The sequence below is a fragment of the Quercus lobata genome, chromosome 3 (genome assembly GCF_001633185.2).
Source record: "Quercus lobata isolate SW786 chromosome 3, ValleyOak3.0 Primary Assembly, whole genome shotgun sequence".
Classification (NCBI taxonomy): domain Eukaryota; kingdom Viridiplantae; phylum Streptophyta; class Magnoliopsida; order Fagales; family Fagaceae; genus Quercus; species Quercus lobata.
In genome coordinates, this window is record NC_044906.1 from 54,981,183 (window position 1) to 54,995,917 (window position 14,735).

The window sequence follows — 14,735 nt, forward strand, 5'->3', positions numbered from 1 at the left end:
TGTGCTACTTGATTCCCACCCCTTCTAATACAGCCAACACTAACCCATTGCATACTCCGCAACAAATGTCGAATGTCATCCACAACATTGCCAAATGGAGAAGTGTTTTCCAAAGAAGAAGAGATAGCACGAGTAACATTGATATTGTCCCCTTCAACTATCAACCTCGAAAATCCAACATCCACTCCAAACTCTATAGCTTTTCGACAAGCAAGAAATTCAGCTTCATCACTATTGCGCACCATCGGACCACTAGCAGTCATAGTAGCCATTACTTCACCTTTTTCACTTTGAATAATTGCACCATAGCCTGTTCTACCTAAATCAGAAAACACAGCAGTATCAAAGTTCAGTTTAAACTCTCCTAGTGGCGATGGCTACCAAATATCACCGATTGGTTGCTGTGTTCATTGCACATCTAGCCGATTTTGCGCACTTCTAAACTCTGTGATATACTCCTCAGCCTGAGTATTTAAACTACTTGGTACCTTCAGTCGATCACCATACAGTAGGCTGTTATGCTAACTCCAAACAAGCCAAGCTTAGGTCCAAAATAAGTCAAGATCATCTTGATTAAGGCATTCTAGCAACTCCTCCATCAATTGCACCATATCCGCCTGGCCATGTCTAGCTTTCTGCAGCTTTCTAGAATTACCAGCCCATATGTCTTGGACCGCAGCATAATCCCAAAGGGCATGAATAGTGGATTCTGGTTCCCTTGTACAAATCAAGCATTTATCATCATGAAAAACCTTTCTTATAGTTAGATTCACAGCAATTGGGAGTATCTCGTGGCATGCTCTCCATGCAAAGACTTTCACTTTGTTTAGAAGCCGAAGCTTCCATATGGCACTCCAGATATTTTTTGCAACACCTTCCATTAATGTTCCACCCCGATAAGCATCAGTTAAGAGCCTCCTCGCTACATGATAAGCGGACTTAACACTAAACAATCCCCTTGAATTATACAGCCAAAAAATAGAGTCAGGTACATTTCTTCGACTCAATGGAATTTGGCATATTGCTTCAACTTCATCCCTATGAAATATTGCCCTGATGTTCTCATATTTCCATATGTTCAATTTCGGGTTAATCAACTCTGCCACCAACATCTCACCCCAATCTCTCTAGACCGAATTAAGGACTTTATTTGTTGGGAAGTTTGGCAGCCATCTATCCTTCACAGCATTGATTGAATATCCATTCCCAACCCTCCAACAATGACTTGCTTGAAGAATTGGTTGTGCTGCCATCAAACTCCACCACACATATGAACAATTAGGGGATTCTTTAGCCTCTAGAAATGATGATCTTGGAAAGTACCTTGCCTTAAAGCACCGATAAAGCAGCGAATCAATGCCTTGAACCAACCTCCACCCTTGCTTGGCCAACATAGCCAAGTTGAAGGCTCTCAAATCTCTAAACCCCATTCCACCCTCTTTCTTTGGAGCCGTTAGCTTATCCCAACTCTTCCAATGAATTTTTCGTTCATTGCCAATTTGACCCCACCAAAATCTTGCACACAACGCTTCAAGTTCAAAGCATAATTTCAAAGGGATTTGGAATACACTCATAGAGTATGTGGGTATAGCCTGAGCCACAGCTTTGATAAGGATTTCCTTGCCAGCCCTAAACAGCAACATTCCTTTCCATCCTTGGAGTTTCTTCCAAACTCTGTCCTTCAAATCAGAGAAGGTGTTATACTTAGCCCGACCAATTAAAGTTGGTAGGCCCAAATATTTAACAAACCGGTCCACTTCCTTTACTCCCAAGATCTCCAAAATCTGTCCCTTCTGCCTTTCCGAAGTATTAGTACTGAAATAAGCTGAAGACTTTTCCAAATTGATACCTTGCCCAGAAGCTCTCTATAGACGACAATATATAACTTTTTTTTTCTTTTTTTTTTTTGCATGAAGCAATATATAACTTATATTAATCTTTTATTACTTTTTTTCTTGCTTATTAATCGTAGATTATGAGATAAATACAAATATATGGATTTGATAGGAAAAGGGGAAACAAAAAAGAAGAAGAAAAGGGCGGGGGGGGGGGTGGTAGCTTTCCATTTTCCAAAGACTAAATTAATGAATTGCTTAATTTTACAGTTTTCTTTGGACTGCAAAGGTGTTATAAATGAGAGTCCATTGCAAGGATTCGAACCTAAGTAAGCATTAACAATAGAAAAGGAATTGGCGTAGTGAAAGATAAGATAAGATAAGACTTCACGTTTAACATACCATTTTGAGAAGTCTTGTTTTAGTGTTAACTTAATTTAGTGACAAAATTTTGTTTGTAATGCACTTTATTGGTGATGTTCTGTTTCCTAGGTTATCATGTATTATGATGATTTGAAGTAGCATCAGCCAGTAGTGATCTCGCGACTTGGAGGCGATCTGCTCGCAACCTAGCTTGCCCGCGAGATCCACTTGGCAAGTATATTGGATGAGAGTGCAGACATGCACCTCGCAATCTTATGGGGTGACTAGGTCGCAAGCTGCATGATCTATGTACTCCGCTATGGACTTGTCCACTGCACATATGCAGCACACAAACACACACATAGTTGTGAGGCATGGCATGGGGCTTCAGATAAGGGTTGAAAAAAACCCTAGAAATGCAAGAAGTGTGTGTGAACTTTATTGAAGCCAAGCCTTTGTAAGAAAAGAGAGAGCTTTTCCTTGAGAAAAACCAAGTTCCCATCTTTCTTTTCCATCTCTTTCATTATATTGATAGAGATTCTATAAACACCTTCCTCATCTACAAACACAAGCCTTGTGAGTGAGAGAATGGCATTGGAAACATGAGAAGTCATATCCAAATCCAAATCCTTCGGTGGCTTTCCACTGGCGGCTCAACTGTGGTGACTCTGAGAAGCTAGGTGAAGAAAAGACTCGTGGAGTTGGTAGCTAGCTAGAGCTTGAAAGACTCAAGTACACAGGGAGATATAGGCTTAGAGGGTTTATAGTCATCCATGTATTGCAACTATTTATTCTAGTGGATTTTTTCGACAGATGGTCGGGGGAGAGGTTTTTACATCTGGGGCTCAGGTTTTCCTCTTCCATAACACTTTGTGGTGTTATCTGTGGTTTGCTTCTTTGTTCTTTATTTCCTCTATCTTACTATATTGCCAAGATTGTGTAGTGTAGTTAGTTAGTTTGGAAATTTGCTAAGTAACTTACACTTGAACTAAATTGTGTAGTTTTGTGTTAAAATTAACTTAGCAGTAAAACTTTGTGTTAAGGGATTAAATATTGTTCTAGGGTGTATTTAGCATATTTCACATTTTAGAAGAAGTTTGTGCTGAATTTGTTCATTCCAATTTGGTATATTTTTAAACCCTTTCTGACCCCACTTTTAACTTACCAAAAATTAGAAAGAAAAAAAGACTTAAACATCACCTATACACTTTAAATTTCAGACCTGAAATTCACATATACATGAGTGTGTAAGAAACTAAGAATATGCATACAAAGAAAAATGTAAGTACAGATGGTTGATTATTCATTGAGAAGAGAATGTGATCAATCTAAAAGGTTGGTTATTCATCGCCTATTATCAAAAAACCCACCTCTTCATTAATTTGGGCATAAATAATACTTGTCTGTGTTGCCAAAGTTTTATTTCTTGATGTAGGATTATACATTGTATCTATTCCATCATTTTCAACTACCAGTATGCCAATGTTTACGAAACAATTTTGATTTGTCTTTTTGTTAGGGGTGGCAATACGCATGTCAGGTTCGTGTTTATTAAACGGGTTAAAATTCTTCAACCCTAACATGACCTATTTATTAAACGGTTCAGTTGTGTCGACCTATTTATCAAATTTTATTAATAAAAAAACAATTTATGAAAAAACAAACAAATAAATATTTTAAATATAAAATTCAAAATTAATGAGCAATTGCATCACAAATAATCATTCAAAACTAAAGCATATCTCAATATCACAAATAATCAATCACAATATGTCAAAGAAAATAAACCACAACAACTAATAAGTTTATATACCTAGGATTTTAAGGTTATATTGATAAAATGTCATTTAATTAAACAAGTTAGATGGATCAAACAGGTTCCATAGGTTGAATACTAACTCAACCCATTTATTAAACGAGTCAGTCGTAGCAATTCGAATATAACATGAACCCATTAAGCCTTAACCCATAACCTGCTAATTTCAAGTCATGTCGTGTCAGGTTCGCAGGTCATGTCCAATTTTGCCACTCCTACTCTCTGTCATTAGCCTTTGCATTTAATTTTTTTAGTTTTATTTGTTTCTCAAAAAAAAAAAAAAAATTGTTTATTTGTTTTATTCAGCACTAGTTTGGGTGGAACGTGCAAGGCACATGCTACCCCTTTGAGTGAGAAAATTAAGATTAAACGTCTATTTGAAGAAAAATGAAACCATGTAATTAAATTTAGAGTAACTATTTTAATATATGGGTATTTATTTGTCATAATAGTTTCTTAGAACCTATTTGCTAAAGGCAATATCCATTCACTAAAAACTTCTAAGAGTGATAATGAATATCATCTTCTTCGAATAATAAGCAATTGAGTTTTGCTAAGACATTGTCACAATATATAAATTTTCGCAATGAATGATGTGATCATATACTACAATTGAAGGTCTTCATCAAATGCTTGCAATTATTCACAATAAAGATTTTGTTATTCATACTTCATTTTTTTATTATATTACATTTTATGAGTCTAACCACGATATTTAGCTTACTTAGTTTTTAATGAATACCCTTTTAAGTAAGAAGAGAAAAATAAAATAAAAAAGAGGATAACAAAGACATGTGTCATTGAAGTTTCAATTAGATCGAATTTTATTCTAGAATATTTAAACCTAAGAAAATCAATGTTCTTTAGGTAACAAATAGAATGTCATATATCACCATTCCAACTTTCCAAGTATGACTACCACAGAAAACTCAAAATACATAGAAAATGTTTTGGGATATTAAATTTTAGAAAGGTTATTTTAGACATTCTACAATAGAATTTAAGAATCGCAAGATTTCAAAATGATTTAACTAAGAGAGTAATAGTTAGGGGTATTTCCTCAGTTTTAAAGTTTAGGGAGGAATAAAATTACCCCAAACTTAAAATGACCAATTTTTTTTTTTTTTTTTTTTTTTACTTTGGTAAAACTTTCTTTTTATTTTCTTTTTCTTTTTTTTTTACTTTAATTTTAAACGGTGTATTAAAAAAATAAATAAATAAAATCAACCCAAGAAAATTGTGCTTGAAAAAGTGGATTTTGGCTTACCAAATTTGACTAAATCAAAAAAAATAAAAATAAAATAAAATAAAGTCTAGGAACACAACAAAATATCACAACAGTTTCACAATACCTCTATTTTCAACTATGGTGGATCTCAATCTAATATTTCATTATCTTATTTTGTCCAATAAGGAACTTACATCTCAACAATTATGAAAATATTGTGATAACAACAAAATGTCACGACATTTTCACAATACAATACCTTCATTTTTAGTTGTGCTAGATCTCAATTTGATATTTTATTATTTTATTTTATTTTAGTTTGACCCAAAAGGAATTGACACGTGTCACAACATTTTCACAATATTTCTATGTTTACAGTGTACTTGCAATGTAAATTTATATTGTAGACACACAAAAATTGGCAAATATTGTACACATTTGCAAAATTTGTACATTATTTACCATATTTTTACAAATATGTTTAATATTTGTCACTTTTTGTATGTCCAAATTTTACGTTGCAAGCTTACATTGTAAAAGTACAAAGTAAGCATATAAAAATAATTTTAAAAAATAAAACAAAAACAAGTTCAAACCAAACTGGTGTACTTGAAGGAAAAAAAGAAAAAGAAAAGAAGAAGAGAGCTCACCAATTCTCCTTATTTTAAGGCATTTAGGTAATAGTATTAAATACTAAATGTTACGTCTATAATATTTCTACAATACTTTTACAAAAAAAATAAATAAAATAGCAGTAAGTTAATTATTAATATTTCTAATTTGAACCCATTATTAAAATTGTTTTTTCATCACCAATAATAGTCAATAATAATTTGCTACTTAAGATATGAGATTTATTGTGAAAATGTTGTAGACATAACATTTTTTCAATATTAAAAATTTTTCTTTCTCACCTAAACTTGCCTTTTTGGCTTGTTACCAAAAAAAAAAAACAAAAACAAAAACAAAAACAAAAACAAAAGTTGAATAAACCAAGGATCCTGTAGCTAGAGCCATGGGCTCTTTTTATATAGTTAGTTGAGATAGATGTGGCCGTAGGTTATGTGCTTTTCTTTTAAGTTTAAACCTATATAAGCCCAAATAAAACAATGATGGGATGAAAGCTTTTCTTTTAAGCCCATATAAGCCCAAATAAAACAATGATGGGATACAGATAAAACGGTGGGTTTTGTGCACAGGTTGACTAAACCAAAAATTCACTGGAGATAAGGCATTCACTCTTTTTATATAGTTAGTAGATTTTAAAGTCTTGCTTTTTCCAAGTGCAATTATATTTTAACTTTTTTTTTTTTTTTTACCGAATAAGCAAATAAACATTTTGGGGGGGGGGGGGGGAATCGTCCAAATGCCCTTTTTCTTTACGGCAACTTTGCATCTAGAACGGTAGAGAATAAACATTTTCATGTGCCTATGGGAGAAACAACCTAATTGCAAGAATGAGAAGAGTGACCAAGTTCAGGCCCAATGAGCGGAAGCACTAAATTGGAATTAATTAATTGCGTTATGGTTCACAATACATCAAAAAACTTAAGCAAATTGTTTGAGCTAAATTGAGCATATTTGATAGTCAAAAATCGATTGGTGTCTTGGACTAATGGTAAGAACAATCAACACAAAGCCAACACATATATAGTTTGAAATTCTATCCAAATAATAATAATAATAATAATACATCAATTTGAACCCTCTTCTAAAGGGTGAATTTAACACAAATAAATATAATACATCACATCTAAGCCAAGAACTTGCCTTTTATTTTTTCTCTTTCCAATCAAGCAACGTTTGCCATTTGGTTTCCAATTAAATAAAAATTAATAAAATAAAATAAAAACCACACAACAATAACAACATTTGGAAGTAAGACTCAAAACAGAAAAATATTTGTTTATGTTTGTTTATTTAACAAATGAATCATTCTTAATCCTAAATTTAAGGTTGATCATTAATAAGTTGATCTCAAATATAATAATGTTCTTGTGAAGAAACTACCGAGCATGAGACTTTATGATTATATGTATAAAAGTTTTAAAATGTACTTATATAGACTTAAAATTGATTGTATAAGTTTGTAAAATAAGTTCATAGGATATCAAATTATTATTTTATAATTTATTGATAATATAAATAGTCCATTTTATAGGAAAATTATATCATATTTAATAATACAAAGTTGGTGAATCTAATTTTTATAAGTTTTTAACCGAAAATCATTGACGTAATTAAATCAAGTAATCTAACTTTAGTTATAACTTATTATTAATTATTAGCATATGTTTATGAAAGAGAAAAAAAAAATTAGTTGCAGTTTTTACCATATATGGCAAAAGAATAAATTATTCAAGTAACTCATAGACAAGCTCAAGCTTGTTCAATAAAAAAAAATAAACTAAGTTTAAACATGTAATTTGTTTTGGTAATGAGATTGAGTTCGGTTTGTGTTCAAAGTAAAATTTAACTTGTGTATTATTTTGTGAAAGATTTTTCAACAAAACTTTTTATGCAATAAGGTTTCAAAATATCATGTCATTGATAAAAAAAAATCCCGTTTCCCACTTATTGATTGTTACGGAAATATATATATATACAACATATATTAAACATATACAGCATTTCTCATAAAAAAAAAAAAAAAAAAAAAAAAAAAAAAAAAAAAAAAAAAAAACATATACAACATTTTGAGTTTGGCCTAAATTTTCTATTATACATTATATTTCATTAAAAAAAATTTCTTGATTCTTTTTTAACTGTTTCTCTTCACAAACAACAACCAACATCTACTATCTTCATTCATCATTGCCTCAAGATGCATAAAAAACTAAAGGTAAAATGAATTATGTTAGTGTAAATTTACACAGTAGTAATTATGTATTTTTATATAACTTTGCACGGTTTGATGTGATGAATTTTAGGCTTGGTCTACTAAAATGTGATACCATTTCTATTATACATGCACTCATGCTTTAAATCTCAAGCTTTCCTAAACATCAACTCACCATAAATGATTTCCTTTTTGGCCCTCTGTGGATTTGGACCTAACAAACTCCACTTTATAATATGCAGCTGTAACCTGTAGTCACCAAAAAAATACATCATTTTTGGATGCATGAGTCATCCCACACTTTTGAGGTCCACCCTCATTTGAGGGAGAGCTCTCATATATCTAATACATGATATACCTTCTCATCTCATAGTCGCCCTCAATTTTTGGTTATCAATATTCGATTAATGACAAATGGATGGGTCCAGGGAAATTTGGTGAAAATTGGAAGTGACAGAACTTCTTCAGGAAGCTCCTACCTTCAAATATCCGAAGTTAATAAAACTTGGCAGAGATTCTTAATTTTTACTGACAAAAATATGGTTGGAAAGCATCTTGGATGCTAAAAATTGTACTACAAAAAGAGTTATAAATTAATACGGTTGTTGAGTTGTGAAGCCACACTTTTTACACTAATCTACAATACCAATAGGCAGTACCACTACCACTCATTACACTTGGACCACATCGCAAAAAACCAAATTAGTTTGTAACAAAACGGTAGTAAAACTATCAAGTGCTTTCTAGCTCAACTAGCAGCTCTTGGTGTCTCCAACTAGCTAAAATTTCAGATTGTTATTGAAAAGATACCAGTCAGAAAGAAATGTCATTTGATTTGAATGCAGCTTGATTGCTCATAAACAGTCCTATCATCAACAGTCTCAGCTGTATCTTGCAATCTATTAAAATCTAATTTTCTAATATACTGATAGATACAACAAAGGAGGTATACAAATATTTGATCCAGGTAGTTGTTTCATAACATTATTTATACCATTGCTGAACAGGTATACATATTCTACACACAAATATTAACAAGCATGTATTTCAAATGCAAAAACCTTAAAAACCAAAAGAGAGAGATAGAGGATGAAAAGAATATTTTAACAGCTCACCAAAATTTTATGCTATTTGTAGCCCTTAACCAAAACTCACAACTCTTTTGTACAGTAAAATCAGGCTACTAGAGAACTCAGCTTGTAACTCTGATTTGGCTGCACATGGTCTACTGAATCTTTCACTGCAACGGCTTGTGTACCAAAACAGAAATACTGGTTCATCAACTTCTTATTAAGGGAATTTTGTCTGTAGTTCATTTGTGGTGCTTTACCATTAAATGACACAGTTGAGCAAGAGGGTCTAGCAATATCAATATCCTTATGTTTATCAATTGAATCAAATGAAGACACAGAAGATCTTGGTGAAGGACTTGAAGGCGATTGTGCCAGAACAGCTAAATGTGGATTTGCTTTAATAACACCATGCATTAGCCCCGCAGAAAATTTCTTTTTGGTGGATGGGCTAGGAAGATCACTCCTAAGAGAAACTGTCCTTTTATTGTTGGGAAAGTATGACATTCTTGAGTATTTCTGTCGCAGTGGGATTAGACCTTCTTCTGAGTTTTTACTTATACTGGATGATTCCAAAGAATCATCTTCTCTTAATTCTCTACTAGCAGATTTTTTCTCTTTCCTAAGGGGCCATCGGAGTAGAAACTTCAGGCGCCTTGCAGCATAATTTACAGAACCCACTTTCTTACTGTCCGAGGAGTTGGTTGACTCAACCTGACTTATTTCACCTGAGCATGCACTCAAATCCATGCTTGCCTGATCACAACTGGCATCAAACGCAATATCAATACCTGTGTACAAGAATATCTCTGCATCAGGGATTCTAAAAGAAGTTCCAGGACTGATCCCAATACCCTGCATTTTTAGATGGGATACAAGGGCACTTCTTGCCTTATGATCCTGACAATTGGAGATCCCTCCAGCTGAAATCAACTGCTTGATTATAATTTCAGAAGACGCTGATCGTGGTCGTTGCTTGAGAATATCCAGAGGGGTCATCCCATCAGCATCACGGATGTTCAAATTGATTGATGGGACAGTCATGAGGAGTTCCACTAGACTACCTTGAATGTTCTCAATTACTGCCATGTGAAGAGCAGTTCTTCCATCATTGTTCCTTACATTGATGATTTCATTCATGTTGGCAATGTTACCACATACTAACTGCTTCATGAGCTCAATCTGCCAGTCTAGTCTTCGGAAACTGGGGGTTCGGAAACCAGCCACTGCCATATGAAGAAAAGTATCACCGTAATTGTTTTTTAAAAAGGCTAATGAGGGAGATGAAAGAATCAGGAAGTCCACCACAGCTAAGTAGCCCCTGTAAGCAGCCACATGTAATGCTGTATTCCCTTGATTATCTGTGGAGGTGATGATATCAAAGGAAGCTACTAGATCCTTTACTACCTGCATTAATTTAATGGTCAATGTAGCAATGAAGTAACAGTTTTCATAAATGTGAAGAATGCTGCGACAAAAATGGTTCCTGCAATGGTATCAAATGATGATGCAGAATCTTGCATTATATGGCATGATAAAGTGTTCTGGTGCTGGCCATTAACAAAAGAGACAATGCAGTCACAACTTCAGGTTTTGACTAGGACTCAAAACAGAAAACTTTTCACACAAAATTTTTGAGCACATAAATTCCATGCCGGCTAATGACAGTAATAATGGCATCTCACATGCAATGAATATATAGAAGAATTCAATCATATACTCAATTTCTTATTCTTTTTCTTTCCAATTTTAGAATCAAGAAAATTGGTTTATGAGAAATGTCTAAACAAAGGATAGTATGTGTAAGATATAAGTAAAACGAGGATGGCAACATTTGAACAATTTTCCAAATTATTATACAAAAATTTTAATTTATCTTGAAGGAAGCTGCTTTATTAAAAGCTTGGTGACATAAAGGGAAAGAAAATAAGAAGCTGATGAGACTCTTTGAAGCCAAAAGAACACAAGATATAGAGCTTCAAAACCTAACGTTCTGGTCATACTTCATGAAAACGTATTACCATAGTAGAAACGTGACAAATAACAAAAGCACACTGCATAAAAAGTACAAGCTACTCCATTTGACAGCAGGAAATTACAGTAATTTAATAACTCAAATTTGCATATTTTCTCATAAGCATTAGTTATTATTAGTAAATCATGTCACAAACTTCAAGAATACCACATTTGCCAATTAACATCTTCAATAATATGTGAATCAAATTTGACCTAGCTAGCTTAGTTCTATGGATAATTTACATAGAAGCTATTGTGATTGATGGCATTGCATATGGGATATTGTTCCAAGTGTATGTCACCTAGGATTGGATGACAGTATGCATGTGCTAGTTAAGCCCATCTAAACCCCATACCTAAAATACAATTATTGAATTTCCAGCACGTATATGAGGTATCCGAGATGGACCAGTATGTTATAAAATGTAATTTAGATACAAGCTATATGGATCTACTTTCTATCTTCCCATGATCAGCTGCATATAAATTGACAACTGCATCAGTTCTTGGCCCACAAAAGACACATTCTTGTCACCTCAGATCTCTGAGTTTTGAGCTGTATATGCAATAACATAAATTTTGCATTTTTCAGAAAAAAGAAAAAAGAAAAAAAGAAAAAAAGAAGAGGTATTTCATTCAAATAGAGGTTCCCACAAGGCAATAACAATGTGGGGACCAAGAAGATAGCCATAATTATGTGCCTGGATCTTTTATTTATTTAGATATTGACTACGTTCCTACAGTTTTAGTCAATCACCACCTACCCTGTCCGGTTCATACCACTTTCGTTACCGACATGTGAACAAGTAAACATTTTAAGCACCAAAGCCAATCCATGGCTCTATTAAAGAACTAGATACAAATTATAATAACCTTAATAACCACAAACATAATAATCTTAAAGTCTGCAAAGTTAGACAAATTATTAGAAACAACTAAGTGCTTGCAACCATACAAAATAGCACTAAAACAACAAGAATGCAGGGATCAATGGCTAAATCACCTGATAAGTAAATTACATAAGAATTCTCACCTCAACCTGTCCTCTGCCAGAGGCTGTATGCAAGATTGTACATCCCTGAGCATCCCTATAAGCTAAAATATCACCACAATCAGCAAGAAGCACCCTTAACATCTCCAAATTCCCTCCTCTAGCCACAGCATGAACAGCTCGGTTCATCATTTCCCACCTAAAGTCTGGATTAATTGTACCCAATTGCTCCTCCAATTCACCTCCACTGCTAAATCCACACCTTGGTGAGAGAGCAAAATCAAGCAAGAGTCTAAATACCTCAGAATTCTTACTTCTGGCTGCAGCATACAAAATATCAGTAACACCATACTCTCCTTCTCCAAACACAAGAAGAGGGTCTCTCTCTATCAATTCCTTAACAAAATCCACATCCCCAGCTGAGGCAGCAGTGTATAGAAGCCAACCACCATAGCCAGCTCTAATGAGAGAATTGTGACCCCTCTTTGTTTCACGCTCATGGAGGAGTTTCCTAGCAACCTGAGAGCGACATTTAGCAACATCATCAAACTGAGCTTCATCGTCCCACACGGTTTCAAGGCGGCGAATTCGACGAAGGGAAGTGAGCTTAATGAGGAGATTGGTGTCAAGGTGAAGAAGCTCCCTGACCAAATCATAGAGGCCATTGGCAGCTGCCCAATCAATAGGTGAAGCATACCACCATTGATCTCCAGTGCTCTCCCACCTCAGAGGAAAATATGAAGGTGGCATTTTGACTATGAAACCAGCTTTTCACAGCTATTTAGTCCGAACCCAATTCAATTAAGAACAAAAGGGTCACTTAGAGCTTAGAAAGTGAAGGTGAAAAAACGCAAAGAAACTGATTTTTTCAAATGGGAAAGTTTTGAAAAAGCTAAAACTATGAGGAATCCTGGAAAAATAAGCAAAAGTAGAACCTTTGACACAGAATACTCGGACAACTGAAAGCAACAAAGAGCAAAAACAATTATACTTTATAGAGTGATAGATTGAAAAGGACAGTAGATATTGTGAAAAGGATAATTAGGAAGGAAAGAGGCTGCCATTATTGCTAAAGTGAAGCTAAAGAGAAAAACAGCAGCTTAAGAAACCGCTTGAATACAGACAGATACAGTACTAAAGAGGAAAGAGCTAGGGGCATCGAAAAAGTGAGTGTATTTGCATTTTGCACGGCACAAAAGAACAACACGAAAATGACCACTAGTTGTAGATTTTTGGAATTTGGAGACACTTTTTTTTTTTTAATTTTATGGTGGAGAAAAAAGTTACCTGAAAGCATAGAAAGATCAAGATTCCTTTGATTTTTCGTCCGTGATCAGAACCCAGTAAACAAGTAAGATAGATTGAGTGAGAGAGAGAGAGAGAGAGAGAGAGAGAGAGAGAGTTTAATAGAGTACTATTAATAATAAGTAGGTGACGGACTAAACTAGGTATAGTCACACTAGTGTCACACAGTTTCTATTCTAAGTGGATTTTCTGTTATTTTTACAAGGTTGTTTCAGTTTCGAGGGAAATTTCAGTAGGTTCTGTTATTTATAGTTGAGTGTAAAAAGAGAGTATAAAAGACAAAAGACAGGCCACTCTAGTTGTTGATTTTTATGAGCTTTTATGGTATTTTTCCTTCATCTTTCACCTTTGTCCCTCAGTACTGGTTCCAGTGTTTCTAGCTGTAATAACAAGAATTTAATTAACAAAAACAAAAAGCTTTAACAAGAATTAGCACCGACTGATCATGGAGGCAAAATCCTAGTGATAAAGGTACTGAAAAATATCTTTTTTTTTTCTTCTCCACAATCATACTATTATTATTATATGAATACAAAATATGGAATAGGTACACATGCATCATCCAATACATTTTTTATTATAAATGATTCATCATACAGGGATACTTTCCTTAAGAAACTTTAGATTTATTAAAAAGAAACTTTAGATTTAGGGCTTTTTACAAATATTACCTGTTAGAATTTGAATGAATTAATTTAGTTGTTAGACTTTAATTTGAATAATTATTCCCCTTGATTTTTAGGTTTATTACAAATCAAATAAAACCCTTATATATCTATATATATATATATATATATTTATATATAAAGATGATATACAATTAGTAGTCACGTCAAGATATAAAGATAATATTTTTTTTTTAAAAAAAAAAACCCTTAATCCCTTATTATATGTATGAGGATAAGAATTTTGAGGGGGGGAAATTCGCAAACACACATTATAAAAAGGAAGCAAATGTCACTAAAATAGCGACGTTTCTTGAAATAGCATCTCTGAAAAAAATAAAACAATGTCACTAAAATAGTGAAGTTTGGACAAATAAACAAGGAAGTGAATTTAAAACTCTAAATTGACCTGACCATTTGTTTTTGTTCTTCTAGCTTTCTATAATGATTCCTGTGTGGTCAAAAATTATGGGTTGCTAGTCTGGATAACAAGTTGACAATACGATTCTAACCTTTAGACGTAGAGGACGGTGGGTGGTGGCTAACCCACCCTTCTTTAGCATTGTTGACCTATCTGTTTTGGTGGATTAAGGCTTAACAAACTCCC

At 33.6% G+C, this 14,735-nt stretch overlaps 2 protein-coding genes across 2 annotated transcripts; both read right to left on the reverse strand.

The window, feature by feature from the left end:
- Nucleotides 1–1,127: 1,127 nt before the first annotated feature.
- On the reverse strand, nucleotides 1,128–1,643 carry LOC115981087 (uncharacterized mitochondrial protein AtMg00310-like). The gene has a single exon (XM_031103274.1). The coding sequence runs from the start codon at nucleotides 1,641–1,643 to the stop codon at nucleotides 1,128–1,130; it is 516 nt and encodes a 171-aa protein (XP_030959134.1).
- Nucleotides 1,644–8,897: 7,254 nt separating this feature from the next.
- Nucleotides 8,898–13,520, reverse strand: LOC115982306. The gene is made up of 2 exons (XM_031104869.1): nucleotides 12,201–13,520; nucleotides 8,898–10,558 (listed from the first exon to the last, which is right to left on the reverse strand). The coding sequence occupies exons 1-2, from the start codon at nucleotides 12,906–12,908 to the stop codon at nucleotides 9,257–9,259; spliced, it is 2,010 nt and encodes a 669-aa protein (XP_030960729.1). The 5' UTR covers nucleotides 12,909–13,520; the 3' UTR covers nucleotides 8,898–9,256.
- Between the last annotated feature and the right edge of the window lie 1,215 nt (nucleotides 13,521–14,735).

What these genes read in the sequence shown, in the direction of transcription:
- LOC115981087 (XM_031103274.1), bottom strand. Translation starts at nt 1,643, where the DNA reads ATGTTGCTGTTTAGGGCTGGCAAGGAAATCCTTATCAAAGCTGTGGCT.
- LOC115982306 (XM_031104869.1), bottom strand. Translation starts at nt 12,908, where the DNA reads ATGCCACCTTCATATTTTCCTCTGAGGTGGGAGAGCACTGGAGATCAA. An exon ending in CTGGCAGAGGACAGGTTGAG is followed by an intron (nt 10,559 to 12,200) that starts GTGAGAATTCTT and finishes AAATTAATGCAG; the next exon opens with GTAGTAAAGGATCTAGTAGC.